This window comes from Anomaloglossus baeobatrachus, chromosome 9, assembly GCF_048569485.1.
Source record: "Anomaloglossus baeobatrachus isolate aAnoBae1 chromosome 9, aAnoBae1.hap1, whole genome shotgun sequence".
NCBI lineage: Eukaryota > Metazoa > Chordata > Amphibia > Anura > Aromobatidae > Anomaloglossus > Anomaloglossus baeobatrachus.
In genome coordinates this window covers 222,608,911-222,634,366 of record NC_134361.1, presented here as the reverse complement: position 1 = coordinate 222,634,366, position 25,456 = coordinate 222,608,911, and the positions used below count along the sequence as shown (strand labels likewise).

Here is a 25,456-nt window from a genome sequence, read left to right as displayed (position 1 = left end):
ATACCCTGGTTCACCACTTTAATCAGCCCCAAAAAGCCCTCCTTGTCCGGCGTAATCCAGGATGCTCCAGCGTCGCTTCCAGCGCTGCTGCATGGAGGTGACAGGAGCAGCAGAAGACACCGCCGCTCCTGTCACCTCCACACAGCTAATGAAGACAGCCGCGCGATCAGCTGAGCTGTCACTGAGGTTACCCGCTGTCACTGTATCCAGCGGTGGCCGCGGGTAACCTCAGTGACAGCTCAGCTGATCGCGCTACTCACCTCAGTTGCTGCGTGTAGGTGACAGGAGCGGCGGTGTATTCTGCAGCTCCGGTCACCTCCATGCAGCAGCGCTGGAAGCGACGCTGGACAATCCTGGAGTACGCCGGACATGGAGGGCTTTTTGGGGCTGATTAAAGTGGTGAACCAGGGTATATGTGTGTGTTTTTTATTTCTAATAAAGGATTTTTTCTGGCGTGTGTGTGTTTATTTACTGCAATTTACAGATTAATCATGGAAGGTGTCTCATAGACGCCTGACATGATTAATCTAGGACTTATTGTCAGCTATGGGCTGCCATTAACTCCTTATTACCCCGATTTGCCAACGCACCAGGGCAAATCGGGAAGAGCCGGGTACAGTCCCAGAACTGTCGCATATAATGTATGCGGCAATTCTGGGCGGCTGTTGGCTGATATTGTTAGGCTGGGGGGCTCCCCATAAAGTGGGGCTCCCCATCCTGAGAATACCAGCCTTCAGCCGTATGGCTTTATCTGGCTGGTTATAAAATTGGGGGGAACCGCACGCCGTTTTTTTTAATTATTTAATTATTTATTTCACTGCACAGTATAGACACGCCCACCGGCTGCTGTGATTGGGTGCAGTGTGACACCTGTCACTCAGCGTGGGGCGTGTCTCACTGTAACCAATCATAGGCGCCGGTGGGCGGGGAAAGCAGGGAATACGAGATTGTTTAATGGGCGGCCGGCTTTTTCAAAATAGTAAAAGCCGCCGGAGCAGTGTGAACGCCGTGCAGCGCCGGGGATCGGTGAGTATGAGAGAGGGGGGGACACTTCAGTCACTCAGGAGTTTAGCGGTCACCGGTGAGTCCTTCACAGGTGACCGCTAATCAGGGCGCGACACAGACAGAGACGCAGCATGACAATGAAGTCGGGTGAAGTTCACCCGAGTTCATTCTGACAGTGCGGCTCTGTCTGTGTCTGCTGTCATCTGCCATTCAGCTCTGCTACATGGCTGTCTGTGTCTGCTGTCATCTGCCATTCAGCTCTGCTACATGGCTGTCTGTGTCTGCTGTCAGCGGCCATGTAACAGAGCTGAATGGCAGATGACATAGTAAAAACGCATCCCTACACATTGCACACGCTTGGCAAGTCAATAAATAAAAAAAAAGGGTGCCCAATGCATACGTCACAGAACACATGATCTAAAGGATCGCACACAAAATTGATCAATTTAACATAGACTACTAACGCACGTGTGACAGCAAATGAACGACCAACGTGCAATCTCATTCAATCGCATATGCGACCTGGGCGTGTCACATCGCATACGAGATCGCACACCTAATTGTAAGGTGTAAAGCTGGCTTTAGATGGATGGATAGATTGGATGGATAGATTGGATGGATGGATGGATGGATAGATTGGATTGGATGGATGGATGGATGGATTGGATGGATGGATGGATTGGATGGATGGATGGATAGATTGGATGGATGGATGGATTGGATGGATTGGATGGATGGATGGATGGATAGATTGGATGGATAGATTGGATGGATGGATGGATGGATGGATGGATGGATGGATAGATTGGATGGATGGATGGATGGATTGGATGGATGGATGGATAGATTGGATGGATGGATGGATGGATTGGATGGATGGATAGATTGGATGGATGGATTGGATGGATGGATGGATGGATGGATAGATTGGATGGATGGATGGATGGATGGATTGGATGGATGGATTGGTAGTTAGAAGGATGGATGTGATAGATATGATACAAATTAAAATCACATTTCCAGGTAAAATGAATGAAACCCCCAATGTTCTCACCATGACTTCTTACATATAAAACCTCCAGAAATGGCGCTCGAGTGTCTCCTTCCTCCCGGAGAGACGATATGAACAGATCTCTGCAGCACAGGGTGTAAACAGTCGTCTGCCTTTTTAGCGCTTTCCCATGTTTGGGGGTTTTGGATGGAGGTGATATGAGTCCTATAACAATATAACTGCACCACTTTGGTTTTTGCCCCCATTTTTCATTAGCCTTTTTCTTTGAAATATTGTTCACAAATTTGTGTAAATCTGTGTTAGTGAGCGCTTCTCCTCTGCGCAGATAATCCCTCCACCTCAGCGCAACCGCTCCCTCAAAACCTGCGACATGCAAACTGCACATTTTAGAGTGGCCATTTACTGTGGCCAGCCTAAGGCACACCTGTGCAATAATCATGCTGGCCAGACTAAGGCACACCTGTGCATTAATCATGTTGTCTAATCAGCATCTTGATATGCCGCACCTGTGAGGGGGATGGATTATTTCAGCAAAGGAGAAGGGATCAATAACACAGATGTAGACAAGAATATTAGAGGCAAAAAAGGCCTTTTGTGCACGTACAACAAGTCTCAGATCTTAGAGTTCAGCTCATGAGAAATGAAGCAAAAACAGTATGAGATGGATGGATGGACAGACATGAAATAGATGACAGACAGACAGACACGAGGGACTGATGATGCAGGAGCCGCGGCTTATAGATTCCTTATATACAGCTTGTCTTCTTGTATTGGCCATATAAGCACCTTGTCAGGAAAGTGCTTGCTGGGCTCGGACAGACCGTCATCCTCCGGGGCTCAGCACACGGGTCTAGCACTGGAAAGAGCCTTGCATTTATTAAATTGCCTCGTTAACGAAAACTAAGGGTAACAGGATCAATCCCATGATCCGCACGAACGAATAGTCATATATATATATATATTTATATATATATATATATATATATATATATATATATATATATATATATATATATATATATATATATATATATATATACAGTTATATATACAGTTATATATATATAGTCATTATACAGGAAATATCTCAAGTTTTCTATCAGAACTGCTCTTACTGGAAAGAACCTTCACTATTAATATCATTATTATCAAACTTTTCCTTTTTTTTTCTTCATGTACTTATTGTGACTTCAACCTCTATCTACTATACAACTGTATTCACACACAGTGACTGCACCAGCAGAATAGTGAGTGCAGCTCTGGAGTATAATACAGGAGGTAACTCAGGATCAGTAATGTAATGTATGTACACAGTGACTGCACCAGCAGAATAGCGAGTGCAGCTCTGGAGTATAATACAGGAGGTAACTCAGGATCAGTAATGTAATGTATGTACACAGTGACTGCACCAGCAGAATAGTGAGTTCAGCTCCGGAGTATAATACAGGAGGCAACTCAGGATCAGTAATGTAATGTATGTACACAGTGACTGCATCAGCAGAATAGTGAGCGCAGCTCTGGAGTATAATACAGTGACTGCACCAGCAGAATAGTGACTGCAGCTCTGGAGTATAATACAGGAGGTAACTCAGGATCAGTAATGTAATGTATGTACACAGTGACTGCACCAGCAGAATAGTGAGTGCAGCTCTGGAGTATAATACAGGATGTAACTCTGGATCAGTAATGTATGTACACAGTGACTGCTCTAGCAGAATAGTGAGTGCAGCTCTGGAGTATAATACAGGAGGTAACTCAGGATCAGTAATGTATGTACACAGTGACTGCCCCAGCAGAATAGTGAGTGCAGCTCTGGAGTATAATACAGGAGGTAACTCAGGATCAGTAATGTATGTGCACAGTGACTGCACCAGCAGAATAGTGAGTGCAGCTCTGGAGTATAATACAGGAGGTAACTCAGGATCAGTAATGTATGTGCACAGTGACTGCCCCAGCAGAATAGTGAGTGCAGCTCTGGAGTATAATACAGGAGGTAACTCTGGATCAGTAATGTATGTACACAGTGACTGCACCAGCAGAATAGTGAGTGCAGCTCTGGAGTATAATACAGGAGGTAACTCTGGATCAGTAATGTATGTACACAGTGACTGCACCAGCAGAATAGTGAGTGCAGCTCTGGAGTATAATACAGGAGGTAACTCAGGATCAGTAATGTATGTACACAGTGACTGCACCAGCAGAATAGTGAGTGCAGCTCTGGAGTATAATACAGGAGGTAACTCAGGATCAGTAATGTAATGTATGTACACAGTGACTGCACCAGCAGAATAGTGAGTTCAGCTCCGGAGTATAATACAGGAGGCAACTCAGGATCAGTAATGTAATGTATGTACACAGTGACTGCATCAGCAGAATAGTGAGCGCAGCTCTGGAGTATAATACAGTGACTGCACCAGCAGAATAGTGACTGCAGCTCTGGAGTATAATACAGGAGGTAACTCAGGATCAGTAATGTAATGTATGTACACAGTGACTGCACCAGCAGAATAGTGAGTGCAGCTCTGGAGTATAATACAGGAGGTAACTCTGGATCAGTAATGTATGTACACAGTGACTGCTCTAGCAGAATAGTGAGTGCAGCTCTGGAGTATAATACAGGAGGTAACTCAGGATCAGTAATGTATGTACACAGTGACTGCCCCAGCAGAATAGTGAGTGCAGCTCTGGAGTATAATACAGGAGGTAACTCAGGATCAGTAATGTATGTGCACAGTGACTGCACCAGCAGAATAGTGAGTGCAGCTCTGGAGTATAATACAGGAGGTAACTCAGGATCAGTAATGTATGTGCACAGTGACTGCCCCAGCAGAATAGTGAGTGCAGCTCTGGAGTATAATACAGGAGGTAACTCTGGATCAGTAATGTATGTACACAGTGACTGCACCAGCAGAATAGTGAGTGCAGCTCTGGAGTATAATACAGGAGGTAACTCTGGATCAGTAATGTATGTACACAGTGACTGCACCAGCAGAATAGTGAGTGCAGCTCTGGAGTATAATACAGGAGGTAACTCAGGATCAGTAATGTATGTACACAGTGACTGCACCAGCAGAATAGTGAGTGCAGCTCTGGAGTATAATACAGGAGGTAACTCAGGATCAGTAATGTAATGTATGTACACAGTGACTGCACCAGCAGAATAGTGAGTTCAGCTCCGGAGTATAATACAGGAGGCAACTCAGGATCAGTAATGTAATGTATGTACACAGTGACTGCATCAGCAGAATAGTGAGCGCAGCTCTGGAGTATAATACAGTGACTGCACCAGCAGAATAGTGACTGCAGCTCTGGAGTATAATACAGGAGGTAACTCAGGATCAGTAATGTAATGTATGTACACAGTGACTGCACCAGCAGAATAGTGAGTGCAGCTCTGGAGTATAATACAGGATGTAACTCTGGATCAGTAATGTATGTACACAGTGACTGCTCTAGCAGAATAGTGAGTGCAGCTCTGGAGTATAATACAGGAGGTAACTCAGGATCAGTAATGTATGTACACAGTGACTGCCCCAGCAGAATAGTGAGTGCAGCTCTGGAGTATAATACAGGAGGTAACTCAGGATCAGTAATGTATGTGCACAGTGACTGCACCAGCAGAATAGTGAGTGCAGCTCTGGAGTATAATACAGGAGGTAACTCAGGATCAGTAATGTATGTGCACAGTGACTGCCCCAGCAGAATAGTGAGTGCAGCTCTGGAGTATAATACAGGAGGTAACTCTGGATCAGTAATGTATGTACACAGTGACTGCACCAGCAGAATAGTGAGTGCAGCTCTGGAGTATAATACAGGAGGTAACTCTGGATCAGTAATGTATGTACACAGTGACTGCACCAGCAGAATAGTGAGTGCAGCTCTGGAGTATAATACAGGAGGTAACTCAGGATCAGTAATGTATGTACACAGTGACTGCACCAGCAGAATAGTGAGTGCAGCTCTGGAGTATAATACAGGAGGTAACTCAGGATCAGTAATGTAATGTATGTACACAGTGACTGCACCAGCAGAATAGTGAGTGCAGCTCTGGAGTATAATACAGGAGGTAACTCTGGATCAGTAATGTATGTACACAGTGACTGCACCAGCAGAATAGTGAGTGCAGCTCTGGAGTCTAATACAGGAGGTAACTCAGGATCAGTAATGTATGTACACAGTGACTGCACCAGCAGAATAGTGAGTGCAGCTCTGGAGTATAATACAGGAGGTAACTCAGGATCAGTAATGTATGTACACAGTGACTGCACCAGCAGAATAGTGAGTGCAGCTCTGGAGTATAATACAGGAGGTAACTCAGGATCCGTAATGTATGTACACAGTGACTGCACCAGCAGAATAGTGAGTGCAGCTCTGGAGCATAATACAGGAGGTAACTCAGGATCAGTAATGTAATGTATGTACACAGTGACTGCACCAGCAGAATAGTGAGTGCAGCTCTGGAGTATAATACAGGAGGTAACTCAGGATCAGTAATGTATGTACACAGTGACTGCACCAGCAGAATAGTGAGTGCAGCTCTGGAGTATAATACAGGAGGTAACTCTGGATCAGTAATGTATGTACACAGTGACTGCACCAGCAGAATAGTGAGTGCAGCTCTGGAGTATAATACAGGAGCTAACTCAGGATCAGTAATGTAATGTATGTACACAGTGACTGCACCAGCAGAATAGTGAGTGCAGCTCTGGGGTATAATACAGGAGGTAACTCAGGATCAGTAATGTATGTACACAGTGACTGCACCAGCAGAATAGTGACTGCAGCTCTGGAGTATAATACAGGAGGTAACTCAGGATCAGTAATGTATGTACACAGTGACTGCACCAGCAGAATAGTGAGTGCAGCTCTGGAGTATAATACAGGAGGTAACTCAGGATCAGTAATGTAATGTATGTACACAGTGACTGCATCAGCAGAATAGTGAGTGCAGCTCTGGTGTATAATACAGTGGCTGCACCAGCAGAATAGTGAGTGCAGCTCTGGAGTATAATACAGGATGTAACTCTGGATCAGTAATGTATGTACACAGTGACTGCTCCAGCAGAATAGTGAGTGCAGCTCTGGAGTATAATTAAGGAGGTAACTCAGGATCAGTAATGTAATGTATGTACGCAGTGACTGCACCAGCAGAATAGTGAGTGCAGCTCTGGAGAATAATACAGGAGGTAACTCAGGATCAGTAATGTAATGTATGTACACAGTGACTGCACCAGCAGAATAGTGAGTGCAGCTCTGGAGTATAATACAGGAGGTAACTCAGGATCAGTAATGTAATGTATGTACACAGTGACTGCACCAGCAGAATAGTGAGTGCAGCTCTGGAGTATAATACAGGAGGTAACTCAAGATCAGTAATGTAATGTATGTACACAGTGACTGCATCAGCAGAATAGTGAGTGCAGCTCTGGTGTATAATACAGTGGCTGCACCAGCAGAATAGTGAGTGCAGCTCTGGAGTATAATACAGGATGTAACTCTGGATCAGTAATGTATGTACACAGTGACTGCTCCAGCAGAATAGTGAGTGCAGCTCTGGAGTATAATTAAGGAGGTAACTCAGGATCAGTAATGTAATGTATGTACGCAGTGACTGCACCAGCAGAATAGTGAGTGCAGCTCTGGAGAATAATACAGGAGGTAACTCAGGATCAGTAATGTAATGTATGTACACAGTGACTGCACCAGCAGAATAGTGAGTGCAGCTCTGGAGTATAATACAGGAGGTAACTCAGGATCAGTAATGTAATGTATGTACGCAGTGACCGCACAAGCAGAATAGTGAGTGCAGCTCTGGAGTATAATACAGGAGGTAACTCAGGATAAGTAATGTAATGTATGTACGCAGTGACCGCACCAGCAGAATAGTGAGTGCAGCTCTGGAGAACATTACAGGCTTTAATTGATACTGGCTAATACCAATGAACATTTCGGCACTATGTCTCCAGCTTCCAGGCCCTCAGCAAATGGCTAAATTGGCACAGATCTGAAAGGCAAACAATGGGCATTGGACCTGGCAACAATTACACCAAGTCTTTTGCTTTCTTGGTTTCCTAATTTGTTGGAATTACACTTAGGTGGAAGATCCCTTTCAGTAGGGAGCGTCCATCATTAGGTCCTCGGCCAGACACATCATCTTGGCGGCCAGTACAAGTCTCATACCCTTTTAATTGGCCATTTACAGCCGTAGTGGAGTCGTCGGACTCTGCTGTCAATCACCCCCTGGACTCCGCAGGATGAATGGGAGCGACCTAATGTTCTCCATTAAGTGTTTCTCTTGACCTCTGAAAGTCCAATATTCTCCGAGCCCATTAGGACGTCAAGATTTTGATAAACGGCTTTTGAAGAATTTTTTTTAATCTGTTCCATGAATCTTCTATGATCCTTTCACCTTTTTGGAGGCCGACCAGTAATTGTCTTTTCTTTTTTTTTTTTTGCTATATTATTCGCTTTATGTCGTTCCCTTACCATTTACCGCGCGGGTGTTATATATCAGACGTGACCCACTTTTAGGCCGGAAGCAAATGGGACATCCTATAATTACCCAGCGTTAACATTCGGGTGCAACTTTGGGAATTGCATAATTACTGGCGCCCTTATTTTTTTTAAATTTAAAGGGATTATACATTTTGGATGTTTTGCTTTTTAATTTTGTACTAGAACCTATGTAGTTATTATTATTGTGACCCCCCCACCCGAGCGAGGGGTGTTAGTAGCTATAGAGGCATGATCATAGATGGAGTAGTGACATTACTCAGTGTCACATGGAAATATCCTTGGATTTCCATCTGTAGAAATAAGAAAGATAAAATGTGACTGCTCGGGATCCTGAGTGACAATCCCTCCAGCTCCACCGCATCTCCGGACCACACCAGTTCCTCAGGATGACAGCTCCTAGATAGCAGCGAGCTCTGTCGGGAGGCGATTGTTCAGATGGGGGTTGTAAGAAGAGCCTTCATTCCATATTAAAAGGGTATTCCGGCCTTGTAAAACAATGGTGTATATGCTAACGATGTCTCCCTATCGGTGAAAAACTGTTGAGGTGACACAAAGCTAAATCTCAGGATCGGTGAAGGACCTAGAGGTCAAGACCACCACCGATCTCTATGAGTACAAGACAGGAATACCCCTTTAATTCTTTTAGGTTTAGATTTTTGGACCTACGTATGTTCTATAAAGGTCAAGTCCACCACCGATCTCTGAGTGTCCAAGATGGGAATACCCCTTCGATTCTTTTAGGTTTAGGTTTTTGGACCTACATCTCTCTCCATTGACTGTGGTGTCGGTTCTTCTGACCTAGTGTCCAAAGGTCATTGGTTGGAGGGGACCCGTGGCTCCTTCATAAGTTCTCAGTAGTATTGACCTTAGTACTGTAGTCTTGACTCCAGTAGTCTTCAGCTCATGGTCTTCACTCATGTCCAAGGGTCATTGGTTGGAGGGGACCCGTGGCTCCTTCATAAGTTCTCAGTAGTATTGACCTTAGTACTGTAGTCTTGACTCCAGTAGTCTTCAGCTCATGGTCTTCACTCATGTCCAAGGGTCATTGGTTGGAGGGGACCCGTGGCTCCTTCATAAGTTCTCAGTAGTATTGACCTTAGTACTGTAGTCTTGACTCCAGTAGTCTTCAGCTCATGGTCTTCACTCATGTCCAAGGGTCATTGGTTGGAGGGGACCCGTGGCTCCTTCATAAGTTCTCAGTAGTATTGACCTTAGTACTGTAGTCTTGACTCCAGTAGTCTTCAGCTCATGGTCTTCACTCATGTCCAAGGGTCATTGGTTGGAGGGGACCTATGGCTCCTTCATCAGTTCTAAATGGTCTTGACTCAGTAGTCTTGTACTCAGTACTCTTAGTACTGTAGTGTTGACCCAAGTAGTCTTATAGTCTTCATCTAATGGTCTTCACTCGTGTCCAAGGGTCATCGGTTGGAGAGGTTCTCCATACTCTTGACTTAGAAGTCTTGTACTCAGTACTCTTAGTACTGTAGTCTTGACTCAGTAGTCTTGACTCTGGTAGTCATCAGCTCATGGTCGTCGCTTGTATCCAAGAACCATCGGTTGAAGGGGACCTATGGTTCCTTCATCAGTTCTCAGTATTCTTGACTCAGTAGTCTTGTACTCAGTACTCTTAATACTGTAGTTTTGACTCCAGAAGTCTCGTAGTCTTCATCTCATGGTCTTCATTTGTAACGCCTTTGACTAGTTTAGGGAAGGTGCAACTAGACAGACATTTTGGCCCCTGGAGAGGATACATAGCATTACATGCTTCACTATTTATGTTAATTCCTTTGATGGCTTGAGTCCACTTGAGCGTGAAGGGAACCATCGCTGTATCATCCATAAGTTCCTCATGAAATAACCATTTTAATTCCTAAGGCTCAAGTACTCCCCTGATCTAAATGTGCTTTAGATGGCGGTTGAGGGTAATATATTCTGCATATTTGGACATATTGAGAAGACCAAGATCCTATATGAGAGTTGATAGGCGGGTTCAGAGTCCTCATGATCCTCCTAAGTTGGAGCTGATAAGATCTGGTCCTAATGTTTTGTATATATCAGAAGAACAGGAATTATCTGTACCAAGAGCCTAGTCCACCTTCATCCTAAGGTGGAGCTGATAGGATCTGGTCCTAATGTTTTGCATGTTAGGACAGGAATTATCTGAACCAAGGGCCCCGTACCACCTTTGATCTGAATGTGGCTTCAGGTAGAGAACAAGAGTTGTATGTTTTGGATGTTAGGAGATATGAGGAGACCAATAAATTATGACTATTTATGATGGAATAGAAGATCCATATGGTTGTGGAGTCCTCAAGACCCTTTTTTGTATTTGGAGGACAGGAATGGTCTATATCATTGGCTCAGTAGACTCCTGATCTGAACGTGGCTTTTAGTGGAGGTCAAGGTTTTATCTTCCACATAGTAGGAGGTATTGAGAAGACCAAACACTGTAACCTATATGTAAGGCACTATGAGATACATATGGGTTCAGAGTCCTAAAGACATTCTTAAGGTGGAGTTGATAGGACCCAGTCCTAAAGATATGTGTATTAGGAGGACAGGAGTGATTTGCTTTGAGGGACCAGTCCACCCCTTAACTGATCATAGCTTTAGATGGAGATCTAGGGTTTTATCTTGTGGGTATTTGGAGTCCTCAAGAGTCTTCCAAGGTGGAGATGATAGGACCGTATTCTAATGATTTGCCATTGCAGATAACCATGAACGGTCTGTCCCGTATTCGGTGACAACAGGAGGTCTATGTCCTCAGGTCCATACAAAACAAATAGGACTGTATTTTCTTCTGCATATTTTACATTTTCTGAACTTTTTTTTAATTTGCCAACAGAACAAGAGTGTATTGGAAAGAAATCTAATTACAGATTGTGTGGGAGAAGAACACAGGAAGAATCTGTAGGATGCAGGCAGAGAATCCAAGAAAAGCCAGAATTAGGAAAGAAAAATAGCCATACGGACGACGACTACAGTGCATTATGGTCTGACTAAACCTCAGCTGTGGATCTAGACCTTCATGATCTTAATCGAGCATCACAAGCCTACATGTTGTCCTTCTCGTCCTCCTGAAGCCAGGATCTCGGTGGGCTAAGATCACCATCTTTGACTCTTTTTCTGGTCTGTCTTCTTGGACTGGAACTAAATTCTAAACTTATTAATCGGCTCTCTAGTTCCTTAAGGCAGGTCCACATTTTCATGGTCACATACTGGATCCACAGACTGGACTTGTGGCCTCTGAAGACTTAGCCACTAAACTATGGCTGCTGGAGTGGCGACATGGCTTCCCTTTGCTCGAGCAGCAGCGGTGGGATGGCTTCCTCTTGCGAAGAGGCCAATGCCCAAACCTCCGAGTGACAAAAGAAAGAGAAACGACGAAATACTGGTGGTCAATGTCAGCGGAAGGAAGTTCCAGACATGGAAAAATACATTAGACAGATACCCCGACACCTTGTTAGGAAGCACCGAGAAGGAGTTCTTCTTCAACCAGGAGACACAGGAGTATTTTTTTGACCGTGATCCAGAGATGTTCAGACACATACTCAATTTCTATAGGACGGGCAAGTTACATTATCCCCGCCATGAATGCATCCAGGCCTTCGATGAAGAGCTGTCATTCTATGGCATCATACCGGAGATCATTGGAGATTGTTGTCTAGAAGAATACCGCGACCGCAAAAAAGAGAACCTGGAGAGACTAGCAGAGGATACGGAAGCGGAGACTGCGAACGATGCCCCTCTACCCCCTGACAGCACTTTCCGGCAGAGACTGTGGAGGGCCTTCGAGAACCCTCACACCAGCACTATGGCTCTTGTTTTCTACTATGTCACTGGTTTCTTCATTGCCGTCTCGGTGATTGCAAATGTCGTGGAAACGGTGCCTTGCCGTGCACTACCTGGGCGCCTTAAGGACCAGCCATGTGGGGAGAAGTACGAGACAGCCTTTAACTGCATGGATACGGCCTGTGTCCTGATCTTCACCTTTGAGTACCTCATGAGACTATTTGCCGCCCCCAGTCGCTTTAAGTTCATGCGCAGTGTGATGAGTATTATTGACGTGGTGGCCATCATGCCCTTCTACATCCAGTTAGTCATGCCAGAGAACGATAATGTGAGTGGTGCCTTTGTCACGTTACGTGTTTTCCGCGTCTTCCGGATCTTCAAGTTCTCCCGCCATTCCCAAGGACTGCGGATTCTCGGGTACACCTTGAAGAGCTGTGCCTCCGAGCTCGGCTTCCTCCTCTTCTCCCTCACCATGGCCATCATCATCTTTGCTACTGTTATGTTCTATGCAGAGAAGGGAACGGCCAAGACGAAGTTCACTAGCATTCCCGCGGCCTTCTGGTACACCATTGTTACCATGACGACACTGGGGTGAGTGACATGATCCGGTACACCATTGTCACCATGACCGCACTGGAGTGAGTGACATGATCCGGTACACCTTTGTTACCATGACAACACTGGGGTGAGTGACATGATCCGGTGCACCATTGCCACCATAACAATACAGGGTGAGTCACTTGATCCGGTACACCATTGCCACCATGACAATACAGGGGTGAGGTACACGATTCAGTACCCATTGCCTCCATGACAACACTGGAGTGAGTCACATGATCCGGTACACCATTGCCACCATAACAATACTGGGGTGAGTCACATGATCCGGTACACCATCATCACCATGACAACATTGGTTTGCATCTTGTTATCTGGTATTATTGTTGCTATGACAACTCCTGGTCCCGCCAATCACTGGCCACAGTAGGGACCACTTTTATCAGTGATTTCCTGTGTGTCTGGACAGGACCAGAAGGTGGAGGTCGGGGAGTGGTCTGTGTAGTATCGTTACTTGTAATCTCTTTCCCCCTGGGCAATGAGTATAGGCCGGGGCCACACAACGACGTTGCTCTAGTCTAGGGTGAGGCCTTCACTGATCTGAGACAGACTGGTTGCTAAGGATATCCTCCCTAGCAACCAAACTGCCTCCAGTTACTCAGCTCCCGGCTGGGACTGTGCCGCCACTTAATAAAGGCGAGAGGCAGCTTGTCGGCCGCCGTACTGCGCCATTTCCCACCGCGGCTTACATTATTGATCAGGTGTTTCTAAAAATACATGTGGGACAAGAGCTCGAGGCGGCAAAGACCCCGGGCCTGGAGCCCCCCAGCTAATACTGATATCCTCATGGGCTCCGCTGTATGTAGTCCAGAAGGAGGAACACGGGGGATTCGGGAGTTGTCATGTTCTCCCACATCCCCGTCCTCTGAACAATGGTGGCACTGGGTTAATTACCGTGCTAATAACACGATGGCAGGAGGGCGACTGTGATGAAAGAGCGCAGTAATTCATTAAGTGTGGAATTACACAGGCACATATCTATTTATCTCCCCCGCCATAATGTGCCCACAGCCGACACATGGGTATACGCCATCCCGGGAGCAGGGAGAAAAAGGGTTAATAGTATCTGCAGAACTCTACATATACCGCCTGTATATGCCATCAATAATTATATATAAATATACCGCCTGTGTACGTCATCAATAATTTTATAGAAATATACCGCCTGTATGCACCGCAAATGTATATGTGTTTGTGTGTGTATATATATATATATATATATATATATATATATATATATAATATATATATGTGTGTGTGTGTATGTATATGTACAGTACCGACCAAATGTTTGGACACACCTTCTCATTCGAAGAGTTTTCTTTATTTTCATGACTCTGAAAATTGTAGATTCTCATTGAAGGCATCAAAACTATGAATTATCACATGTGGAATGAAATACTTAACAAAAAAGTGTGAAACAACTGACAATATGTCTTATATTCTAGGTTCTTCACAGTCGCCACCTTTTGCTTTGATTACTGCTTTGCACACTTTTGGCATTCTCTGGATGAGCTTCTAGAGGTAGTCACCGGAAATGGTTTTCACTTCACAGGTGTGCCCTGTCAGGTTAATAAGTGGGATTTCTTGCCTTATAAATGGGGTTGGGACCATCAGTTGTGTTGTGCAGAAGTCTGGTGGATACACAGCTGATAGTCCTACTGAATAGACTGTTAGAATTTGTATTATGGCAAAAAAAAAAGCAGCTAAGTAGAGAAAAATGAGTGGCCATCATTACTTTAAAAAATGAAGGTCAGTCAGTCCGAAAAATTGGGAAAACTTTGAAAGTGTCCCCAAGTGCAGTGGCAAAAACCATCAAATGCTACAAAGAAACTGGCTCACATGAGGACCGCCCCAGGAAAGGAAGACCAAGAGTCACCTCTGCTGCGGAGGATAAGTTTATCCGAGTCACCAGCCTCAGAAATCGCAGGTTAACAGCAGCTCAGATTAGAGACCAGGTCAATTCCACACATACTTCTAGCAGCAGACACATCTCTAGAACAACTGTTAAGAGGAGGCTTTGTGCAGCAGCCTTCATGGTAAAATAGCTGCTAGGAAACCACTGCTAAGGACAGGCAACAAGCAGAAGAGAACACAAGGAATGGACATTAGACCAGTGGAAATCTGTGCTTTGGTCTGATGAGTCCAAATTTGAGATCTTTGGATCCAACCACCGTGTCTTTGTAGAAAAGGTGAACGGATGGACTCTACATGGCTGGTTCCCACCGTGAAGCATGGTGGAGGAGGTGTGATGGTGTGGGGGTGCTTTGCTGGTGACACTGTTGGGGATTTATTCAAAATTGAAGGCATACTGAACCAGCGTGGCTACCACAGCATCTTGCAGCGGCATGCTATTCCATCCGGATTGCGTTTAGTTGGACCATCATTTATTTTTCAACAGGACAATGACCCCAAACACACCTCCAGGCTGTGTAAGGGCTATGTGACTAAGAAGGAGAGTGATGGGGTGCTACGCCAGATGACCTGGCCTCCACAGGCACCAGACCTGAACCCAATCGAGATGGTTTGGGGTGAGCTGGACCGCAGAGTGAAGGCAAAAGGGCCAACAAGTACTAAGCATCTCTGGGAACTCCTTCATAACTGTTGGAAAACCATTTCCGGTGACTGCCTCTTGAAGCTCATCAAGAGAATGCCAAGAGTGTGCAAAGCAGTAATCAAAGCAAAAGGTGGCGACTGTGAAGAGCCTAGAATATAAGATATATTTTCAGTTGTTTCACACTTTAAGTATTTCATTCCACATGTGATAATTCATAGTTTTGATGCCTTCAATGTGAATCTACAATTTTCAGAGTCTTAAAAATTAAGAAAACTGTTTGAATGAGAATGTGTGTCCAAACTTTTGGTTGTATGTTTACATGCTGTGCGAGGGGAGGAGGGGGATGCAGCTGCAGTCTTCTGTCTTAAATTTTGTGTTTACATGCTGTGAGAGGAGAGGAAGGGGATGCAGCTGCAGTCTTCTGTCTTACATTGTTTGTTTACATGCTGTGTGAGGAGAGGAGGGGGATGCAGCTGCAGTCTTCTGTCTTACATTGTTTTGTGTTTACATGCTGTGTGAGGAGAGGAGGGGGATGCAGCTGCAGTCTTCTGTCTTACATTGTTGTGTGTTTTACATGTTGTGTGAGGGGAGGAGGGGGATGCAGCTGCAGTCTTCTGTCTTACATTGTTGTGTGTTTACATGCTGTGTGAGGAGAGGAGGGGGATGCAGCTGCAGTCTTCTGTCTTACATTGTTGTATGTTTACATGCTGTGAGAGGAGAGGAGGGGGATGCAGCTGCAGTCTTCTGTCTTACATTGTTGTGTGTTTACATGCTGTGAGAGGAGAGGAGGGGGTGCAGCTGCAGTCTTTTGTCCTACAGTGTTGTGTGTTAACATGCTGTGTAAGGGGAGGAGGGGGATGCAGCTGCAGTTTTCTGTCTTACATTGTTGTATGTTTACATGCTGTGAGAGGAGAGGAGGGGGATGCAGCTGCAGTCTTCTGTCTTACATTGTTGTGTGTTTACATGCTGTGAGAGGGGAGGAGGGGGATGCAGCTGCAGACTTTTGCCTTACATTACTGTGATTGGGGAGGAGATGTCTGATTTGTATCAGTACTAGGGGTGAGTCCTGGGATTTCCACGTGGGAGGGCAGACCCTTGGCTGCACACATCAGGCCATCACAGCTCGGCAAGTCGCATTTATTTATCCATCCAGTAGGGATTATATTACAGCATCCGGGAACTGCGCTCACTTCCAGCAGCTGCTGCTCCTAAATGGCACTGTTATGTGATTATTACCCAATTAGTAATGGATTCCTACAGGCTACGGCGGCCATATTACTGGAGAGCAAAGGCTTCTACTAAGAACCAGAACCTGCCCTGATCCACCACCATCGTCCCAGGTTCCTACTAGATCCACAGATCTGGGTCAGAGCCATGTTGGGGGTTGTAGTGCTCCATATATAGGGTATAATAGTATTACATAATGATCACGTCCAGTGCTCAGGCCATGCTGGGGGTTATAGTATTCTATGAAAATCCTTTGTTGGTGATGAAGTTTCCAGACGCCTCCTGTATGGAGACACTAGTCCCTGCATTGCTCAGGTGGATTTTGGCCCATTCTTCCGCACACTCTCCTCACATCCTGTATGGAGACACTAGTCGTCTACATTGCTCAGGTGGATTTTGGCCCATTCTTCCACACACACTCCTCACATCCTGTATGGAGACACTAGTCCCTGCATTGCTCAGGTGGATTTTGGCCCATTCTTCCGCACACTCTCCTCACATCCTGTATGGAGACACTAGTCGTCTACATTGCTCAGGTGGATTTTGGCCCATTCTTCCGCACACACTCCTCACATCCTGTATGGAGACACTAGTCCCTGCATTGCTCAGGTGGATTTTGGCCCATTCTTCCACATACACTCCTCACATCCTGTATGGAGACACTAGTCGCCTGCATTGCTCAGGTGGGATTTTGGCCCATTCTTCCGCACACACTCCTCACATCCTGTATGGAGACACTAGTCGCCTGCATTGCTCAGGTGGATTTTGGCCCATTCTTCCACACACACTCCTCACATCCTGTATGGAGACACTAGTCGCCTGCATTGCTCAGGTGGATTTTGGCACATTCTTCCGCACACACTCCTCACATCCTGTATGGAGACACTAGTCCCTGCATTGCTCAGGTGGATTTTGGCCATTCTTCCGCACACACTCCTCACATCCTGTATGGAGACACTAGTCACCTGCGTTGCTCAGGTGGATTTTGGCTCATTCTTCAGCACACACTCCTCACATCCTGTATGGAGACACTAGTCACCTGCATTGCTCAGGTGGATTCTGGCCCATTCTTCCGCACACTCTCCTCACATCCTGTATGGAGACACTAGTCTCCTGCATTGCTCAGGTGGATTTTGGCCCATTCTTCCGCACACTCTCCTCACATCCTGTATGGAGACACTAGTCGTCTACATTGCTCAGGTGGATTTTGGCCCATTCTTCCACATACACTCCTCACATCCTGTATGGAGACACTAGTCGCCTGCATTGCTCAGGTGGATTTTGGCACATTCTTCCGCACACACTCCTCACATCCTGTATGGAGACACTAGTCCCTGCATTGCTCAGGTGGATTTTGGCCATTCTTCCGCACACACTCCTCACATCCTGTATGTAGACACTAGTCGCCTGCATTGCTCAGGTGGATTTTGGCCATTCTTCCGCACACACTCCTCACATCCTGTATGGAGACACTAGTCGCCTGCATTGCTCAGGTGGATTTTGGCCCATTCTTCCACACACACTCCTCACATCCTGTATGGAGACACTAGTCCCTGCATTGCTCAGGTGGATTTTGGCCCATTCTTCCGCACACACTCCTCACATCCTGTATGGAGACACTAGTCACCTGCATTGCTCAGGTGGATTTTGGCCCATTCTTCCGCACACACTCCTCACATCCTGTATGGAGACACTAGTCCCTGCATTGCTCAGGTGGATTTTGGCCCATTCTTCCGCACACACTCCTCACATCCTGTATGGAGACACTAGTCACCTGCATTGCTCAGGTGGATTTTGCCCATTCTTCCGCACACACTCCTCACATCCTGTATGGAGACACTAGTCACCTGCATTGCTCAGGTGGATTTTGGCCCATTCTTCCACACACACTCCTCACATCCTGTATGGAGACACTAGTCACCTGCATTGCTCAGGTGGATTTTGGCCCATTCTTCCGCACACACTCCTCACATCCTGTATGGAGACACTAGTCGCCTGCATTGCTCAGGTGGATTTTGGCCCATTCTTCCGCACACACTCCTCACATCCTGTATGGAGACACTAGTCGCCTGCATTGCTCAGGTGGATTTTGGCCCATTCTTCCACACACACTCCTCACATCCTGTATGGAGACACTAGTCCCTGCATTGCTCAGGTGGATTTTGCCCATTCTTCTGCACACACTCCTCACATCCTGTATGGAGACACTAGTCGCCTGCATTGCTCAGGTGGAGTTTGGTCCATTCTTCCGCACACACTCCTCACATCCTGTATGGAGACACTAGTCCCTGCATTGCTCAGGTGGATTTTGGCCCATTCTTCTGCACACACTCCTCACATCCTGTATGGAGACACTTGTCACCTGCATTGCTCAGGTGGATTTTGGCCCATTCTTCCGCACACACTCCTCACATCCTGTATGGAGACACTAGTCGCCTGCATTGCTCAGGTGGATTTTGGCCCATTCTTCCGCACACACTCCTCACATCCTGTATGGAGACACTAGTCGCCTGCATTGCTCAGGTGGATTTTGGCCCATTCTTCCACACACACTCCTCACATCCTGTATGGAGACACTAGTCCCTGCATTGCTCAGGTGGATTTTGGCCCATTCTTCCGCACACACTCCTCACATCCTGTATGGAGACACTAGTCCCTGCATTGCTCAGGTGGATTTTGGCCATTCTTCCGCACACACTCCTCACATCCTGTATGGAGACACTAGTCGCCTGCATTGCTCAGGTGGATTTTGGCCATTCTTCCGCACACACTCCTCACATCCTGTATGGAGACACTAGTCCCTGCATTGCTCAGGTGGATTTTGGCCCATTCTTCCGCACACACTCCTCACATCCTGTATGGAGACACTGGTCCCTGCATTGCTCAGGTGGATTTTGGCCATTCTTCCGCACACACTCCTCACATCCTGTATGGAGACACTAGTCCCTGCATTGCTCAGGTGGATTTTGGCCATTCTTCCGCACACACTCCTCACATCCTGTATGGAGACACTAGTCGCCTGCATTGCTCAGGTGGATTTTGGCCCATTCTTCCGCACACACTCCTCACATCCTGTATGGAGACACTAGTCACCTGCATTGCTCAGGTGGATTTTGGCCCATTCTTCCGCACACACTCCTCACATCCTGTATGGAGACACTAGTCACCTGCATTGCTCAGGTGGATTTTGGCCCATTCTTCCGCACACACTCCTCACATCCTGTATGGAGACACTAGTCCCTGCATTGCTCAGGTGGATTTTGGCCCATTCTTCCACACACACTCCTCACATCCTGTATGGAGACACTAGTCACCTGCATTGCTCAGGTGGATTTTGGCCCATTCTTCCGCACACACTCCTCACATCCTGTATGGAGACACTAGTCACCTGCATTGCTCAGGTGGATTTTGGCCCATTCTTCCGCACACACTCCTCACATCCTGTATGGAGACACTAGTCGCCTGCATTGCTCAGGTGGATTTTGGCCCATTCTTCCGCACACACTCCTCACATCCTGTATGGAGACACTAGTCGCCTGCATTGCTCAGGTGGATTTTGGCCCATTCTTCCACACACACTCCTCACATCCTGTATGGAGACACTAGTCCCTGCATTGCTCAGGTGGATTTTGCCCATTCTTCTGCACACACTCCTCACATCCTGTATGGAGACACTAGTCGCCTGCATTGCTCAGGTGGAGTTTGGTCCATTCTTCCACACACACTCCTCACATCCTGTATGGAGACACTAGTCCCTGCATTGCTCAGGTGGATTTTGGCCCATTCTTCTGCACACACTCCTCACATCCTGTATGGAGACACTTGTCACCTGCATTGCTCAGGTGGATTTTGGCCCATTCTTCCACACACACTCCTCACATCCTGTATGGAGACACTAGTCCCTGCATTGCTCAGGTGGATTTTGGCCCATTCTTCCGCACACACTCCTCACATCCTGTATGGAGACACTAGTCCCTGCATTGCTCAGGTGGATTTTGGCCATTCTTCCGCACACACTCCTCACATCCTGTATGGAGACACTAGTCGCCTGCATTGCTCAGGTGGATTTTGGCCATTCTTCCGCACACACTCCTCACATCCTGTATGGAGACACTAGTCCCTGCATTGCTCAGGTGGATTTTGGCCCATTCTTCCGCACACACTCCTCACATCCTGTATGGAGACACTGGTCCCTGCATTGCTCAGGTGGATTTTGGCCATTCTTCCGCACACACTCCTCACATCCTGTATGGAGACACTAGTCCCTGCATTGCTCAGGTGGATTTTGGCCATTCTTCCGCACACACTCCTCACATCCTGTATGGAGACACTAGTCGCCTGCATTGCTCAGGTGGATTTTGGCCATTCTTCCGCACACACTCCTCACATCCTGTATGGAGACACTAGTCGCCTGCATTGCTCAGGTGGATTTTGGCCATTCTTCCGCACACACTCCTCACATCCTGTATGGAGACACTAGTCACCTGCATTGCTCAGGTGGATTTTGGCCATTCTTCCGCACACACTCCTCACATCCTGTATGGAGACACTAGTCCCTGCATTGCTCAGGTGGATTTTGGTCCATTCTTCCGCACACACTCCTCACATCATGTATGGAGACACTAGTCACCTGCATTGCTCAGGTGGATTTGGCCCATTCTTCCGCACACACTCCTCACATCCTGTATGGAGACACTAGTCGCCTGCATTGCTCAGGTGGATTTTGGCCCATTCTTCCACACACACTCCTCACATCCTGTATGGAGACACTAGTCCCTGCATTGCTCAGGTGGGATTTTGGCCCATTCTTCCGCACACACTCCTCACATCCAGTATGGAGACACTAGTCACCTGCATTGCTCAGGTGGGATTTTGGCCCATTCTTTCACACACACTCCTCACATCCTGTATGGAGACACTAGTCGCCTGCATTGCTCAGGTGGGATTTTGGCCCATTCCTCCGCACGCACTCCTCACATCCTGTATGGAGACACTGGTCCCTGCATTGCTCAGGTGGATTTTGTCCCATTCTTCCACACACACTCCTCACATCCTGTATGGAGACACTAGTCGCCTGCATTGCTCAGGTGGATTTTGGCCCATTCTTCCGCACACACTCCTTACATCCTGTATGGAGACACTAGTCGCCTGCATTGCTCAGGTGGATTTTGGTCCATTCTTCCGCACACACTCCTCACATCCTGTATGGAGACACTAGTCGCCTGCATTGCTCAGGTGGATTTTGGCCATTCTTCCGCACACACTCCTCACATCCTGTATGGAGACACTAGTCGCCTGCATTGCTCAGGTGGATTTTGGCCCATTCTTCCACACACACTCCTCACATCCTGTATGGAGACACTAGTCGCCTGCATTGCTCAGGTGGATTTTGGCCCATTCTTCCGCACACACTCCTCACATCCTGTATGGAGACACTGGTCCCTGCATTGCTCAGGTGGATTTTGGCCCATTCTTCCGCACACACTCCTCACATCCTGTATGGAGACACTAGTCACCTGCATTGCTCAGGTGGATTTTGGCCTATTCTTCCACCTACACTCCTTTTTATCCTGTATGGAGACACTAGTCGCCTGCATTGCTCAGGTGGATTTTGGCCCATACTTCTGCACACATTCCTCACATCCTGTATGGAGACACTAGTCCCTGCATTGCTCAGGTGGATTTTGGCCCATTCTTCCGCACACACTCCTCACATCCTGTATGGAGACACTAGTCACCCGAATTGCTCAGGTGGGATTTTGGTCCATTCTTCCACACACACTCCTTACATCCTGTATGGAGACACTAGTCGCCTGGATTGCTCAGGTGGATTTTGGCCCATTCTTCCGCACACGCTCCTCACATCCTGTATGGAGACACTAGTCGCCTGCATTGCTCAGGTGGATTTTGGCCCATTCTTCCACACACACTCCTCACATCCTGTATGGAGACACTAGTCGCCTGCATTGCTCAGGTGGAGTTTGGTCCATTCTTCCGCACACACACTCCTCACATCCTGTATGGAGACACTAGTTGCCTGCATTGCTCAGGTGGATTTTGGCCCATTCTTCCGCACACACTACTCACATCCTGTATGGAGACACTGGTCACCTGCACTGCTCAGGTGGATTTTGGCCCATTCTTCCACACACACTCCTCACATCCTGTATGGAGACACTAGTCACCTGCATTGCTCAGGTGGATTTTGGCCCATTCTTCCGCACACACTCCTCACATCCTGTATGGAGACACTAGTCGCCTGCATTGCTCAGGTGGGATTTTGGCCCATTCTTCCGCACACACTCCTCACATCCTGTATGGAGACGCTAGTAACCTGCATTGATCAGGTGGGAGTTTGGTCCACTCTTCCGCACACACTCCTCACATCCTGTATGGAGACACTAGTCACCTGCATTGCTCAGGTGGGATTTTGGCCCATTTTTCATCACACACTCCTCACATCCTGCAGGTCCCGGCTCCTTCTATGAACTCTGAGCTTTAGTTCCTTCCAGACATTTTCTATTGGATTCAGCTCCGGTGATTGGCTCGGCCATTCTAGCAGATTTATTTTCTTTCCTTGGCTGTGTGCTTGGGATCGGTGTCTCGCTGAAATGTCCGTTCTCGCTTCATCTTCATCGTCCTGGTTGATGGCAACAGGTTCTTATCAAGAATGTCTTGGTGCATTTGTCCATTCATCCTTCCTTCTGTTATATGAAGTTTGCCAGTGCCGCATGGTGACAAACATTTGCACACCATGATGTTCCCATCTCCATATTTCACTGTTTGGTATTTTGGGGGTGATTTGCCTTTTGGCCCCCAAACTCGGTGTGTTATGGCCTCCAAAGAGTTCAGTTTTGCTCTCATCTGCCCAGACTATATTCTCCCCGTACTTCACAGACTTGTCTAAATGTTGTTGAACAAACATTAAATGGGCTTCAACCTGATTTTTGTTCCGCAATGCAGTCTTGCGTGGTGAGCGTGCATACAGGAGCGTGCATACAGGAGCGTGCATACAGGCCATGGACAGGGAGAGCATTACTAATTGTTTTCTCTGAAACAATTGTATCTGATGATTCCAGGTCTTTCTGAAGATAACAGGTGGTTCTTGGCTCTTGCACAACTCTTCTGATTATTCTTTTCACTCCTCTGTCTGATATCTTGCCAGGAGCACCTGGTAGTGGCCTATTTATGGTGAAATGATGTTCTTTCCACGTCTAGATTATGGCCCCAAAACTGCTCACTGGAACCTTCAGTAGTTCAGAAAATTCTATTGTAATCAATGTGGAGACAGCTCACTGTTTTTTCCCATCATGAGATGTTTCTTGTGTGGCATCTTGGTAATGAGACACCTTTTTATAGGACATTAGTTGAACCAGCTGATATTATTTTTAACTAAGTGGCAGGATTGCTTTCTGACTCCTCTGTCTGAAATCTTGCAGGAAGAACCTGGTCGTACTGGTTCATGGTGAAATTATGTTTTTTCCACTTCCATATTATTACCACGACAGACCTCACTGGAGCCTTCAGTAGTTAATTTTTCTGTAACCAATGCCATCATTATGTTTTGCAACAATAAGGTTGAGAAGATCTTGAGACAACCCACTGGTTTTACCCATCATGAGATGTTTCTTGTGTGGCCCCTTGGTAATGAGACACCTTTTTATCGGCCATCAGTTGAACCTGGTGATGTTATATTTCACTAAGTGTCCGTATTGCTTTATAATTACTGATAGATTTCAGCTGATGTCATGGCTTTTTGCACTTCTTTCTTCATGTGTTCAATACTTTTTCTGTCTCATTAGTACACATCACTAAATTTATACACATCTATGGTTTGATTTCTTTGCCTGTGTGGATTGGATGGGTTATTACTGACATCTGGTGAGAAATTCACGTCAATAGCGCCATTAGAAATATATTTACTTACAATTGGCGACATGTTCAATACTTATGTCACCCGCTGTGTGTCATGACCCGAGAACTGATGGGAAGCAGAAGACCAGTTGTCGTCTCCTCCTCTCCCATCATGGTGGCAAGGAGGGCTGCCAACAAGCCACTTCCCTTTGGCCTTGGTGGCAAATTGATCTTCTGGCCCAAGTAAAGGAAACCTACCTGTAGTTCTTTATCTGGACAAGCTGCTGTATCAGTGATAATTTTACACCCTTGTTCATGCTTTGGTTTCCCTTGTTCTTATTGCAATGTGCACATTGCAGATTCAGACTGAAGGCAGCAAAACCTCGAAGGAAGCAACAAAGAGTAAAAAAAGAAAACAGAATGTGTTACACCTTAGATTTCTCCTGGTCCCCTGTCACCCCTCTGATTGCTCCTGGTGCCCCCCCCCCCCCACAACTTTGATTGCTCCTGGTGCCCCCCTTTCCAATTGCTCTTGGAGGCCCCCCACTCCCCTGATTGCTCCTGGTGCCCCCTGACACCTCCGATTACTTCTGGTGCCCCCCAATCAAACTGCTCTTGATGCCCCCCCACCACTCTCATTGCTCCTGGTACCCCCCCCCTCCTCCAATTGCTCTTGGTGTCCCCCCACCCCTCTAATTGCTTCTGGTGCCCCTCCACCACTCTAATTGCTCCTGGTGCCTCCCCAATTGCTCTTGGTGGCCCCCGACACATCCGATTACTCCTGGTGCCCCCCCATCTTTATGCCCCCCACTATCACTCTGATTGCTCCTAGTTGCCCCCCTGCTCCAATTGCTCTTAGTGGCCCCCTACCCCTC

General features: G+C 46.7%; 1 protein-coding gene across 1 annotated transcript in view; it reads left to right on the top strand.

Moving 5' to 3' along the window:
- The window catches only part of KCND1 (potassium voltage-gated channel subfamily D member 1), an 87,850-nt gene that overhangs the window by 17,956 nt on the left and 44,438 nt on the right, over nt 1–25,456 (top strand). The window contains exon 2 of the mRNA XM_075324611.1: nt 11,379–12,916. Within this exon, the coding sequence (XP_075180726.1) occupies nt 11,802–12,916 (1,115 nt within the window). The 5' untranslated portion in view covers nt 11,379–11,801. The remainder of the gene's footprint in view (nt 1–11,378; nt 12,917–25,456) is intronic.